Source organism: Hemiscyllium ocellatum, chromosome 7 (assembly GCF_020745735.1).
Source record: "Hemiscyllium ocellatum isolate sHemOce1 chromosome 7, sHemOce1.pat.X.cur, whole genome shotgun sequence".
Lineage (NCBI taxonomy): Eukaryota > Metazoa > Chordata > Chondrichthyes > Orectolobiformes > Hemiscylliidae > Hemiscyllium > Hemiscyllium ocellatum.
In genome coordinates, this window is record NC_083407.1 from 65,692,218 (window position 1) to 65,707,423 (window position 15,206).

At 37.8% G+C, this 15,206-nt stretch overlaps 1 protein-coding gene across 5 annotated transcripts in view; it reads left to right on the forward strand.

Annotated features, from left to right (window-relative positions):
• LOC132817119 (mitogen-activated protein kinase kinase kinase 20-like) overlaps positions 1 to 15,206 on the forward strand; it is a 136,541-nt gene that overhangs the window by 18,298 nt on the left and 103,037 nt on the right. For all 5 annotated transcript variants that reach the window (XM_060827302.1, XM_060827307.1, XM_060827306.1 and 2 more), the window contains exons 4-5: positions 6,078 to 6,179; positions 13,386 to 13,451. In XM_060827302.1, coding sequence (XP_060683285.1) covers positions 6,078 to 6,179; positions 13,386 to 13,451 — 168 coding nt within the window. The remainder of the gene's footprint in view (positions 1 to 6,077; positions 6,180 to 13,385; positions 13,452 to 15,206) is intronic.

Genomic DNA, 15,206 nt, shown 5'->3' on the forward strand with positions numbered 1-15,206 from the left:
GTAGCCAACTTTCACGTTGATGGAGGAGAATAGCAGAGATTTGACTTTTGAGGAGGTACATAAAGAATCTTCAGTTCACAAGTTTTGCTTACCTTATAATTTTGTGTAGTGCCAATATCATGGACCTACAATTATCACGGTGCTACAAACTCCTCTGCAAATTTCAAAAAACGGGGTTTTACATAAATTGCTGGGAGAAACATCTTAAAGCAACTACAAATATTGATTAGAAGAAAGTGAGGACTGCAGATGCTGGACATCAGAGCTGAAAATGTGTTGCTGGAAAAGCACAGCGGGTCAGGCAGCATCCAAGGAGCAGGAGAATCGATGTTTCAGGCATATGAGCTCTTCTTCAGGATTCAGATAACAATCGTTTTCTCGGAGTCAAAACGACTAATTCTCGATCTTCCTAACTTCCGTAGAAAATCTTTCAATTAGCAACATAGGTGTGGTCTAGGCTACATAAACTGCATGGCAACTGAACTGATCAAATTGTCATTCTTAAAAGCTGTTACTTGGCTGGATATAAATGAGTGGGAGTAAAGCAGAGACTCATAGGGAGTCAAGAGAGTAGAAACTGGATATATAGAAGCAGAACAGTGTGCCAAGAGAGTCAGAGGCTGGGAAAGGCAAATAGTGTTATCAAAGTTATATCACTACAAACAGTCAAGAGTGGAGAAATGGAACGCAGCTGGGTTGAATATACTTGTAAACGTAATTGAATCTAAATGAATCAACTATATTGGGCTCAGTTGTCAGCATTGCTCCCTGACCGGCTCGAAACCTGGTTTGGATTCCTGCCTCATGAGTCTCTGTGTGCGGTTTGTATATTCTCCCCTTGTCTTTGTAGGTTTCCTTGTGGTGCTCCAGTTTCCTCCATGGTCCAAAGATTTGCAGGTTAGGTGGATTAGCCATGCTAAATTGTCCATAGTGTTCATAGATGTGCAGGCATGGTGGATTGGCCGTGGGAAATGCAGGGTTACAGCGATAGGGCTAGCAGTGCTCCGGATGGAGTGTCCTTCCTAGGGATGGTGTGTATTCTTTGGGTTGAATGGCCTGCTTCCGCAATTGGGATTCTATGATATTGTATTGATCAACTAAATTAGTTTTTATGATGACAAATCACTTATTGTCTGATGCCGATTCCATCATTGATCGTAAATAAATCAATGATTAATGAATTTGTCATGTCTTGATAAAGTTTGAAGTTAAACACCAAGCGATAATAAAACTGAATAGGTTTGTATTTTAAATGAATTGTAATCTAAGGATTTTAAATAATGAAAGTTTAATGAAAATTAAAATGTTTCATTAGTCTCCCCATATGTGAAAGTGACTTCAGCACAGGAGTAGCGGCTTATTGATCATGAATTTAAATAGTAAATTCAGTAGCATAAGCTCAGGTATACATGGCTGGGGGTGGACGTTGGTGCAGAAAGGAGATTGGGAAAAGTAATAATGATGTGATTCTGTAGCTGGGTGCAGAAAGGTGTTTCAGCAATCACAAATGTGGATCCAGTATGCTGTGTTACCTTATTCAGAATTGAATGATAGAGCAGACTTGATGAGGTGAATGACTTAATTCTGTTCCCATATCTTATGGTCTAATGCCAAGGTCAAATAGGTCAATGACTTCCTGGAGAGCACTGAGTTGAGAAGGTAAACTGACAGGTAAGTACAAGCAAAGGAACAAACCAATAAACTACTTCTGTACTGAAGTTACTTTAACATATGGAGAGGTAAATTGAAATGCTGTATATTGTTCATATTGATATCAACTAAGTAGTCAAAGTCAGGAATCTGGAAAAGAAACTAGTAAGTAGAACCTTTTAAGGGTAGCTCTCTCCAGCTCAACGAGCAAACCTACATCCAGAACCTCAATTTGAGCTACAAATCTTCTCAAAACTCACTCGTCCTTGTACTCATGAATATCAATAAAGGGTAATAAAGCAGGAAATGCAGGCAGGTTCAAGTCCCACTTGCTGCAGAGATGTGTAGTAACATCTCTGTATAGGTTGATTATAAAATATTCCATCTCCCCAGAAGGGATCTTGTGACACACTGGTAGTGTCACTACCTCTTGTCCAAGAGATCTGGATTCTAGTCTCTTGTGTTCCAATGATGTGTAAAATCATCTCTGAACAGTTTGAGTAGTGTCCATACGTCTGGTTAAGTAAAGCTTGGGTTCAAGAACCACCTGCTTCAGAGGTGTGTCACAATACATCTGAACAGGTTGGCTAAACTGAGAAGGTAGATCTTGAACAACTATAGCCATCTTCCTTTGTGTTCAAACGACTCCAACCAATGGAGAGTTTTATCCTCTGTAGCCAAAGTGACAAGTTAGGCCATCAGTTTTTTTCCTAATGAACAGTCAAGATTCTTGGCACTAGGATCAAATTCCCCACCATCCAACACTGTTCCTTTGCTTGTGGTTGCCTGCCAGTTTGTTTTGCAGTTGCAAAAAAAGGACAAGCAATGAAAGGTGGTGGTCAGGCTTGTAGTTTCAGTCTGTGAAAAGTGCTGATGTAAAGGTGATGTGTAACACTGGCACGTATAAAGTTACCAAATTGGTATAGTATGTTTGCGAGTTTCTTATTTAAATGATGTTAGATTAAAAAGCTATGTAGGCATTGATTCTATAGGACTGTATTGTGGTAATGATGTTGAGCCAGTTTGAATTGCTCAATGTGAGATTCCTGTTTGGTTTTTGAGAGTTTGGTGTGCGTACAAGGTACTGTGGAAAAGAAGAAAGGGAGGTTATGGTTTAGCTATTGCCTTTCCAGCCCTGTCAATCACCTTTTTGGTTTTGCTTTCCTGACACTGATCGTGTGGTTACATTGACATTCTGTGCCTCTGCCATTTCCTTGTGCTTTCCTGAAGCCCTGCACTGACCTCCACTTGACCTCCAGGTTTTCAACCATCAGAATGCTGAAGGTTCCTAAGGGCTCATTTGCTTTTGATAATGGAAATGTTGCTGAAACATTGGTAACACTCTGAGTAAAGACATTTTTAAATAAAATTAGGGAAACAGCATTCTGCCACCTGCCTTTCAGTCCCAAACCCACTTTGAACGATTCCACATGTCCAGCTTTTCAGATCTCCAAGAAATACCTATTGGCAGGAGTAGTTTGCAAACTGGCACTGACAATATGCCTTTCTATAATAGAACACCCAAGTTGTTCCCAGGAGCATTATAAAACCGAAACCATACAGTAAATCACAATGAAAAATTAGCGCTAACAAACAAAAGTTTGATCAAAGAGAGAGGTTTTAAGGAGTGTCTTCAAGACAAAAAGAAAAGCTGAGGATTTTAATGAGGGAAGTCAAGGCCTTGAGGACCAGGCACAGCACTAATGATGGAATGGTTATACTCAGGAATGTTCAAGATGACAGAATTAGAGGAGAATTGATTTCTGAAAGAGTTTGGCGTTTGAGATTATACCAGTAGAAGAATGTAAATTTTACATTTGAAATGTTGCTTAATTAAGTGACTGGATAAGGAGATAATATTGGTTTGAATGGACAGCAGAGTTTTGGATGGCCCAAGTGCATGAAGGGTAGAAGTTAGCAAGCTGGCCAGGAAAACATGAAACAATAAAGTTTGGAAGTAACAGAAGGCATGAGTGAGGTTTTCAGTGACCAGTGAGCTGAGGCAGGTGATGTTATGGAGTTGGGAATAGGTTGTCTTTGTAATATTGTGGATCTGTGGTCAGAACTTTATCTCTGGTTTGAATAAAATGTCAGGGTTGTGAACTGTTTGTTCTTTTGAGGCTGAATTAAACAGAGTTTATGCTAGAAACTGAAGGTCTTGGTCTTCTCAGCACTTAATTGCAAGAAATTTCTGGTCCTTTTGATATTGGATCACAAACAAGTGTATTGACAATTTAAAATCAAGTGGGTTCATGAGGGAGTAGGTTATGAGATAGGGCTGAACATTCAGCTGTATACACGTGGAAACATGATTTTTTTGACTGATTTTCATTGAGCAGCACAAAGATGGGAAATACAGAGAAAGCAAGGATAGATTATTTGAGAGACATCAATGTTAATGTTATGGGAGTGAGAAGAAAAGGCATTGCTGATGATTTCCTAGCGATGGTTAGTTAATAATGGAATTGGGCCAGTGGAGAGGCATTGGAAGAGAATAATGTGACCTAATTGTGTCAAAGGCAACAGGTAGGTGGGAAAAGACATATAGAATTAGTTTTCCTTTACCAAGTTGAATACAAATTAAGATCAATTCAAGATGTATTTCAGTATAGTGATAGGGATGGAATCCTGATTGAAACATGGAACTCTGGAAAGATGGACATGACGTAGGAGGAAACAGCCTCGAAGATGAAAGGAAGGTTCAAGGTGAATTTGTGAAGACTTTTTTCTTTTGTGGAAAGGGGTAATGACAGCAGCTTTGAAGAAGGATAGTACCTGGGGTGAGACAATCATCAACATTATCAGCTGTTATGGGAACGAAGAGGGATATTTGGTAGTCAGCAGTTTTGGTGGAACTAGAGTTGGGTTAGCAGGAGATGGGTCAGCTGGACAAGATAAACCATGGGATAGCATGGGGGGAGATTGAATCAAGCTTTCTCCAGTATATGGACTAAGTTAGTACAGGGGAAGGTTGGTCAGGTAGACTGAGGCAAGGGAGAGAAGTGAGAGAAGCTGCTGAGTGGATTATATAATCCATGCAGAAGGCCTATCCCAGAAATTTTATATCACTGAACTGTAAAAGAAAAGAACAGTTGCACTAGATATATTGTGAATAGCCTGCATTTCTCAGATTCAAAGTCACAATGACCTCTTTGAGATACTAGTATTCAGCCATTAACCTACTTTATAACTTTTTTTTATTTTTATGAAATATGTCATTCATGAGTAGAACAAAAGCAAAGAGAGTGACAATCACAGAGTTTACCCACTCTGCTACTATCTTTTTCTATGAGGACTGAGCTCTATTTCTAGTCGGGAATTCTGATCCTGGCTCCTTCAGCAATGTGGAGCAAAACTGGCATCAAACAATTCCTACACAATACAGATTTGGAGTTGGTGGTGTTGGACTGGGGTGTACAATGTTAAAAATCTCACAACATCAGATTATAGTCCAATAGGTTTATTTGGCAGCATTAGCTTTCAGAGTGCTGCTCCTTCATCAAGTGGTTGTGGAGTGTAAGATCATAAGAGACAGAATTTATAGCAAATGTTTACAGTATGATGCAATGGAAACTGTACACTTAACACAGGATAGTCAGAAGAAGTCGGACATACCCGCTTTTGCAGCAGTCATTGTGCCACATTCTTGTTTTAAATGTCAGGAAGCACAGCCAGACCCTTTTGATAGCTGCAGTGAAAGGTTAGTGAGAGGTCAGGGTACATTTGTTGAAGGGGTTAGGGTTTCCGACAAGAGATGGAGTGATTAGGGATGGTTGTAGAAGGGATTGTCAGGTCTGGTTTGAAGAGGGGTGGGGGGAGCCGGTTTTGGGTGCAATAAGTTGGTGGGGACATGGAATGATGCATGTGAGGAGTATGGTCCCAGCGATTTGGGCTGCACAGCAGGGAGTGTGGAGTTAGTTTATTTGTGAGGAGTTGCTTAATTGTGTGTGTGGTTATCGTGTCTGGAAGAGATGTAGTTGGAATGGTGAGTGCTAGATTAGAAGATTAACTTACGCAGGCATTATACAAGATTTTAACTCTCTGACTTTCCCTGGATAACTATTAGCTTAACTGAAGCAGAGCCCTCCAAATTATCCAAATAAAAATAAATTTAGAGGGTTCAAGATGCAGTGGAATTACCCATCAGAATCTTCAATTTCCCAAGCTAGTCCCAAGCAAGTGCAGCATGATCCAAATGTGCATTTCCAGTTTGTGCTGCTCCAACAATTATCTGAACATCGGAGTAATTGGGCCTTGGTTGTACCGATAATCTGTAACATTAGAGTCTGTGAACTGTTAACACTTTTTTTTCTGCAATAGGGAATTTTTATTCTAGTTTCTATATTGTATTTAAAAGTACAGTCAAATTATTTTATCTATTCTTTTCAAAGTAATATTTGATGTTTTTTTTCTTTCTCTTTCATCAGAATATGCTCATGGAGGATCACTGTATGATTACCTGTCAAGTGCTAAAAGTGAGGAAATGGACATGGATCAAATCATGACTTGGGCAACAGATATTGCTAAAGGTAATGAACCTTCATAATAGGACAGTTTTTATTTTGAAATGATATGTGTATATTTGTATGTCTATGCCTCCAAATCACAAGCTATTATATTTAAGAGCAGATTGTACATCAAAAATAAAATCTAAAGTTATAAAATAGTAGGTTCAGCCTGGCCCCATCCCCCAACTTTGGTACTGGAGGGCAAGAAATTATTTTAGTAACTACTTTGTTACACCAGTTTCATTAGATTGTATAATAAATGCATTGCTGTTCTGTGTCTATGGGCTTCACATGGAAAATTAACTGTATGGGATCTGTACGTCCAGTAAATACCATCTCAATTACAATGTTCCAGTGTGAATTCAGAAAATGATTGAATGATAGGAAGTCTTGAATTTGAATCATACATTTTAAATTTAAATAATTTTGGACATTTTTCTAAATCTTGTTTATTAATTGTTTTAGTGTTTATTGCTGCACTGCAGTTCAAAAAAAAACTTTGTGAATAACACTATTCAATCGATTTACCTCTTGCAATGAACTTCATACTGAACAAAGGCTTTCAAATCTGCAGTTGACTTAGTATTGAGAATATAATTACCCTGTAGCTGACCACCATGTTCTCATGCAGCAATTAAGGTGACAGTGGTATTGTGACTATGCTGTTAAACTGATAATCTGGAGATATGGGTTCAACTTCTATTCTGGCAGTTGCTGAATTTCAGTTAAATGAATTAAATAAATCTGGAATCTTGCATCAGCAATGCAGGTATGAAAACCTATCAGATACATTAATCGAGTGCATAGGCTTAAGCTGAGAGGGGTAAGATTTAAAAGGGAGCTGAAGGGCAACTTTTTCGCACACAGGATGGTGTGAATATAGAATGAGCTACCAGAGGATGTGGTGAAGGTTGGTACAACTATAATATTTAAACGACATTTAGATGGGTACATGAATAGGAAGGGATGTAGTCTAAATGCTGGCAAATGGGAATAGATTGTTTTGGGTATTTGGTCAGCACAGAAGAGCTGGAGCAAAGGGGTCTGCTTTCGTGTTGTACAACTCTGATTCCTAAGTGTTTTTCAAGAGTCATTATATTTGAAAACAATGAATCTGAGGGTCAGTGACCAAGTTAAAGCTTTAGTTGCTGCTTTGTGGTGACCTATCTGACCTCAGCTAAGGCAGTGTTTAAGTCACTATATCTGACTTCAACCCTGGCTGAGGGAACAAATATAAATGTATCACCACAAAAAAAAGTCCTAATCTAACTGCACAGTGCCCAATTGAAAGTTAACATGCATGTAGAAATTAAGCGATGATTGAATCAAATTCAGCAGCATTGCTACCTCATTGACAGTCTGTCCAGACTTCCATTCAAGATATAACCATGTTACCAAGATATAACAACCATTCTTGAGTATATATTGTGGTGTTTAGAGAGAGGGAAAACTTAATTGTTGGGGAATTCTTAATATTGCTGAGTTATTGAGTAGCAAATGCAATGGGTTGCTACTGTCATTGCTGCTTCAATATCAGCAGAGACTCTAATTTCTAACTCAAAATGAAATCAGATGTATGCCAGAAGTTATACAAAGACTTTTATTTTGCAGTTGCTCAACTATCTAATTTCAAGAAAGAGCACTGAGATTCCTTGAAAATTCTATACAGCAGGGATTGTAATTCTCTTATAGTTTAAATAGCAATGCATCTGCTGATATGCCAAGTATAGTTATGAATTATTACTAAGGTCACAATTGTAGAATTACCAATTACGTAAATCATAGTAAGATCCTTGTCCGCTAGAAACAAGATACTTCAGGAGTGGAAGAGATTGCACTTTTTAAAATATGATTTGCCCCACCTTTTAAATTTGCCTCCACAGTCTTCTGTTTTTTGTTTAATTATTTGCTTTTATGCATTCCTATTTATTCATGCTCATTTATTGAATTTAAACCTTCTGTTTTGCCTTTGCTGAACTGTGCATAACTTGCCAGGTAACACTGTCAGCAGCTGAGAACAATACAAATTCAGCTGGTCCTGCTCGAAAACAGCAACATGAGGGGCACTAAAACTTAATGGTCCCTGGCAGCTGTGCTCCAAGCCAATCTATTTCCTTAACATCATGTATTTTCCAGTTTCCTGGGGCTGTAGTACAGCTGTTTGCTGTAGACCTATGTCACTGAGGGATAGGAATTAGGAATATTAAAAAGCATTGTCGGTACAAACTGGAACCAAAATACTTCATGTTCCAACTGATCCTCTGTACATTTGTGTCTGTTTTATGATGAGCTGCCATTGCGCTAGTTCTAGAAAAGTCTCCACTGTAGTATTATTTATGTAGAATAAAATGATTTATACATACAAGAATCAGGTTTATATATAAAAAAAAATCATTGGTATATTTCTAGCATTTCATAGCTGTCTTATTTATAGTCTGTATATATTATGGAATTTAATGGTAATAATTGATAGTGTTTATACTTCTGAGTCTATAACATACAGAAAAACCAATGAACCATTGGCAGATTGTTCTGAACCAAACTCAATCATGTTTTGGTTTCACTCCAGCAGATGTATAAGTTTTTCAGTTCAGAAGAGCAGATTCATTCTAGCAATAAGACTGGTTAGGTTTGTTGCATCTTCTGGATGTAAGAACTTATAGAAGTCTGTTGGCTGTCAGAACCGAAAAGAATCCATTCCCTCAACTAGAAATGAGGCTGAATGGTTTCAGCGTCTATAAAGGAAAATTGGATAGATTTAGTCAAGTGAGAAATCAAAGAGAAGGTGGAATATTTCTCTGCAACTAAGAATGAAAAGAGTGTTGTTAGAAAAAAGATTGGATTATTTTTGTTGTTCGTTCTGACCTTTTCAAATCATCTTGCATGTGTAGGTGTTTGTTTTATTTTGCATACTAAACTTGCATTCTTGTGTTTTTGGCAGCCTCGTGTGAATATGTTCAGTGATTAACAGTCACAGTAACTAACAGTGAAAAGAAACTTATGATGTTTCAAGTCAGGTTTCATTTTGGGGGGTCTGACTTATTCAGTATTTGTATTAACTTAGATCCTATCCGGCTGAGTCTTTAGTGAAGGCATTATCCCTATATACCTGAATTCCCTTGCGATTGATAGGTCTATCAACTTCCGTATTGAATACACGTAACAATAACTCAAAAACAGCTGTGTTAAGAATTTTGGAGGTTCAATAGAACCCTTAGGGAACATGTAAGTCCTAAATGCCTAACCCCTTATTTTTGGACCATGATCTAATATGCAGTGTTAATTAGAACAGAAATTTACAATGATCGACAAAGTTACAATCCGTTTATATTAAGTTGTGTTCTGGGATTCTTGCTGGTTGTATAAGGAATAAATTTCCCAAGCGAGTAGCTCAGATCTGGAATGGTTTGTCTGAATTTGATTTGGAGGCAGATGCATTGAAAGATTTCGAAGGGAATTCAATAAGAAGATTGAAAATTTGCAGGACCACGGGGAAAGGACAAGGGCATGAGAACAGCTGATTGATCTGAGCAATCGGGCTCAGAAATAACAGACCGAATGGCCCATTATTTATTAAGAGAAAACTGCAGAGCTGCACACTGTAGTCCTGAAGCAGCCTTACTTTTTATCCTGTCTAACTGTAGTAAGATATCTTCACTTTTGTGTTCTAGTCCCTAGGGAATAAACATGAATATGTTGTTTACATTCCAAATTCCTTGCTGCTTGTGATTCCTGTAGAAGGATACACCTTCCTTTGAATGCCAACATTTCCCAGTTTTTCGCCATTCGGAAGTATTCTGTTTTTGTTTAAAATGTTACCTACTAAAATAACTTCACACTTCAGTCAGCAGTATCCCAACTGCCCTTGTTGTCTATTCATCCAACCTGTCCATATCCTTCGCAACATCTGTGTCAACCTCATCAATTATTTGCCCACCTTGTTGTACTGTTGACAAATTTGGATATGTTGCATTCAGTCCTTTCATCTAGGACATTAATGTAGGTTGTAAATAACTGAGGCTCAAGTACTGGTCATTGGGAATCCCTGCTAGTTGCAACGTGCCAACTAAAACCAGTCTTGTTTATTCGTACTCTGTTTTCTGACTATTAACGATTTTAAACTCATATTGTATATTAGTCTCAATTCTTGGATACTTCTGAAACTCCAAATACACCACAATCACTGCTTTCCTTTTATCTGTCCTGTTACTTATGCCCTCAAAAGACATGTAACAGATTTATCAAACACACCTTTACTTTCATTATTCTGTGTTGACTCTCCTGAATCATATTCCCTTAATGATATTATGATTCCAAAGTTCCCTATTACCACATTTCTAGTCCTTGGTTCTAGCATTTTGCCTTCCACTGATGTTTGGCTGTCTGTTTCTGTTTCTGTTTCCCTCTTCTTCTTTTCCTATTTAAATATCTATAAAACATTGTTTATATGAAAAGAATTTTCCATTCCCTTGAGTAGTGAGGGCAGTGGCAAAAAGTTGGGGAAACACTACGTAAATGGAAAAATCACATTCTTGACAAACAAAAATGATTTTCATTTTTCTCTTAAGATTTCAATGGCCTTTTTCAGAATCTCACCAATTAGTGGCAAGTATCTTATTTTCATGCTTGTATTTTCTTATTAGCTAATCACACCTCATTTTTATGCAGCTACCAATTCTCCTAGAATAGTCCCAATTCCTGACATAATCTAAGGCAGTTTCCTGGTGACAACTGTACTACTGCAGGCCTGTGCTACTGCAGGCCTTCTTTAACCTCTATCTTTTTCCACAACATTTCTGCACACTTCATAGATACCATTCTATTAATCCAAGCAAGTTGACACCATCAACCTACCAGCCTCACACAACATCATTCCTTCTTTCAAGCCACCTCGCACACCAGCTCAGCTTTTCAGGGGGAATTCAGTTTGCAGTTGAATGACCACTTATGGCTTGCATGTTTCTGCCAGGTCACTGTGTGTGCTGGGGCACATATACATCTCCTCTATCTATACAGGATGCATCTCATGGCTTTTAGTTTCATTTCTGAACACTTACTCACTTAATGTTTATGTGGAGGTGACCAACCTCTATGGTTTGCATTGCTTTTTAGTGTACAGGATCCCCCAATATTGGAAAGTAGAGCATTCCTATGAAACCTTTTGTAAGCTGAAATGGCATAAAGCGTAGAAGCATTAATTTATATGGGAAAAATTTCACCTTTTCTTTTGGTTAGCAAAAACAGGTACTAGTGTAGGTCTTTCATAAGAGGAAGTGGCATAAAGCGAACTTTCAAAAAGGAGAGGCAGCAGCTTGCCACAGAACAGTAAACTATCAAAGGGATGGACAAGTTGCTGTACATCATAGTATTATGTTAATGTTACATCTACAGCACGTGCCAGCAGCTTACATGGCACAAACACTGCAAGTGCTTCAATCGAATAGCCATGTGTGAAAGTCAAAAGGGGAACAATTTGTCGTGTGCTCAAAGGGGACTATGATCAGTCAGGGATATTACCGTAGTCACTCAAGGGGATCGTCTGATTCTAAAACGGGGGTTAGCTACCATCAGTCCTGTTGGTCAGATGCAGCAAGCCTCAGAATTACTGGTATGTGTGTTGTGATGCTGGGAAGACATCAGTCTGAGCAAAGATGATTATTCCTGCTATGAGTCAATAAAGAGACTGAATATAATGACTCTGAATAAAATATCATTTAGCAGTGATGTGCGATGTGAGGTGATGAGGTGTCCCCAGTCAGTGAGTAGGAAGTGCAAATAAGAGGAATAATTAGTAGTTTGGGAGGATGGGTGAGTGGGAGTTGTTGAGTGCACATGATGTATACAATAATAATAGTTGTGGAATATGAGTATTGGTGAGATATATGTGTGCTGGCAGGGTTCGTGTAGTGAGTTTGTGCGAATCTCACTTGAGAAAGCACTTTGTCAACAAATGGGAAATTTCAGCCCTGTGTTTCTTTCTTGGCTAATCTCATTTCTTTTCTCTCCTATTCTCACTTTGCTGAATTCTAAAATTCTCCCAATTCTTAGACCACTGCTATTTTAGGTAGAATTATAAACTTTTCTTGATTGAATTCTACCTTGACCTCCTATATTAATTACAATTGGGCTACTTTTTCCAGTGGGTTTTCATGCCTTAAAAGGTTAACTGCAAATAATATAGTGATTATTTAAAAGCTTCCAAATATTTGCTTCCTCGGAGAGCATATTATGCTGGAGGTTCACTTCTGATTGTTATCCCAAAAATCTGTTGAAAACTATATGCAGGTGCTACCAAACCACTTATGCCAACAACAAGTCGTCCCTTCAGTTTTCTATGTGATTGATGATTGTACTTTCTCTATATAGTCTTTTTTTTTTATGGCACTGCCCTCTCATTTATGATTCTCTGCTTTTCTAGCCAGAAATGGACTATTTGAAACCACCTACCCCACCCCACCCACCAACACCAAATTCCCAGTTCTAACTTTCTCTATGTCAATCATCTCAATCTTATTGATCCTAACAAAATATGTTCTCTGGCTTCAGTTGGTCTGTTTGACTCTAAACTGAACTTCAGACCCTACAACCTGCCCATCATCAGGGCCTTTCATTTCCAATGTACTAACTTCATCTGTCATTTTCTTAGAATGTTTTGCTAACAGATATCTCTCTCACCCATCTTTATCTCATCAGCTAATCTGAAATGTAGAAAGTATATGGATATTATTTGCCCAGTAAAAGCATTTTTGAATCATGTTGCATTAAAACAGTGCCAGGTCTTTGAACGCCTGAAAAGCGTTTCCTGAACTTAAGAGTTACTATTTCCAATTATACTAGTCGGGTTCAAAGTCGAACCTAGAAATATTATGTCACTTGAAGATAACTAGAGTGATTAAAATCACTGTGATTTGAACATTTGGAGCTGTTCTTGTGCTATGTTTGTTAAGAGTGACTGACTATGGCAGAATATTTCTAATTTTTAAACCAAAAAGAATGGCTCATAGCCGATGAACGATATTTGGCATTTGTCTTTTCATTCCTTGATGCTTTATTCCTCTCCTATCTTCCTCGATCCGCTTTCCCTCACTGGTACATTGTTAAATTTCAACAACTGCTGTTTCTGTTTCCTCGTGCTTCTGTATTTTAACCTGACTTTAGATTTTGCAGACTTCGATAAATCCATTTTGTTGTGACATATTCTGAATGTTTGTCTCGTTTTCCTTAAAGGTATGCATTACTTACATATGGATGCTCCAGTGAAGGTAATTCACAGGGATCTCAAGTCTCGAAATGGTAAGCTGTTAATGTACTAAAATTAAAAACGAAGGCATATCTTTGACGATAAATCTTTGCAAATAGAGATATTTTTAAACAGTCAAAACAATATTAAGGTAACCATGCTTCCAGAAGTGTATTTGGGACTCCGATATGTTGTTTCTCAGCAAAGGTACAGGAAATGGAAAGATTTTGTCCTGTCGCCCAATCTTGTAAATTCCATACCCACACTTGTAACTTTAAAACTGTAAACGTGTAAGTAATCTTTTACAGCAATTTTGATGTATTTTGAATTCGCATTGAAGGATAACATCATTGGAGACTCTTGCCCTGTAGTATTCTTGAAGGAGAACTACATACTCAGTTATAAGAAAATTCAAAATATTATATGAATCGTGAAGAAAGAAGCCCATATGTTTCAAAGTTCCTTCCTATTGCGCACACAATGAAATTGTTTGCAGTATATTTATGGTTGATCTCATTTTCAGAAACATGTTTTGTATGCTGAGTCCATGAAACTGTATTTGTCATCAATGATGCACAAGAGTTAGGGCTTGAATTGGATGTTCAGATTTTTTTAGGCCTGCTCACCTATTTGTTAAGATCTTGGTGGCCTCAACTCTACTTTGCTGTTTAATCAATAGTCTGTCTAATGCAGTCTTAAAAACATTCATTTCCCTGATCCACTTCAATCTGGGAAAGATAATTTCTCCAATTAGCAACCCACTGAAGAAAGAGTTATCAACTCAAATTCTTCTCCACTTTAAATTTAAATTATTTTTGAACTGTGTCCCCTATTTCTAGTCTCTCCTGATAAGTATCCTCAGTACCCACATTTGAGGATTTTACATGTTTCAATGAGATTACCTCTCATTCTTCAAAATTCTAATGGATGCAGCCCCAACCTGTCTATAAAGTACCTCTTTCAGCCCAGGAATCCGTCATATGAATCTTCTCTGAACTACCTCTAATACAGTTTGATCCTTTTCTTGAGTTAGGGATTCAATATTGTACACCATATTCCAAAAACTATAAGCTTGTGCAGTTGTAACAGCACGTCCCTACTCTTGTACTGAATCACCCTTCTAGTATATACCAATGTTCCATTTGTCATCCTAGTCATTTGCTGAGCCTGCATACCAACTGTTTGTGAGTCACATTCCAGGACACTCCAATCCCTGTGCACTGCAGAGTTCTGCAGTCTCTCTCTATTCAAATGATGTTCTGTTTTTCGATTCATCGTGCCAAAGTGGGCAAGATTCCATTTTCTCATGATATTCTAGATCTGCCAAATTTTAACCAACTTATTTAATCAATCTATATTCCTCTGTAAACTCAAGCCAACACATTCAGGTAGAGAGTAGCATAACTGTATCACTATCAACTACTACACTTTTGGACAATGCTAATGCTCCTATTTTAATAACTGAACGCCATTTCCACTTCCATTCTTCTGTCTTGGATACCACAGTGTAGAGGCACAGAATGGATTCAGTCTCTTTATTGAGCTGAGAAAAATCAGTGGAATTTCAGAGAACCGATTCCTGCTCCCTCTAGGAGTTTCATTAGCCAGTATGATTTAAGGAGGAAAAGTTGAAGTTACTATTTCTGCTTTAGTTCATTGAATATTAGGATCACAAAACTGAGCAAATGTCTGCAATTCATTCCTTTTGTTTTACAATAAATTCTGTAATAGCAGTAATTTTCTACAAATTGAATATTTTTAAGTTGTGGTTTTGGTGATAAAATAGTGTTTTATCCCTCATAACTATC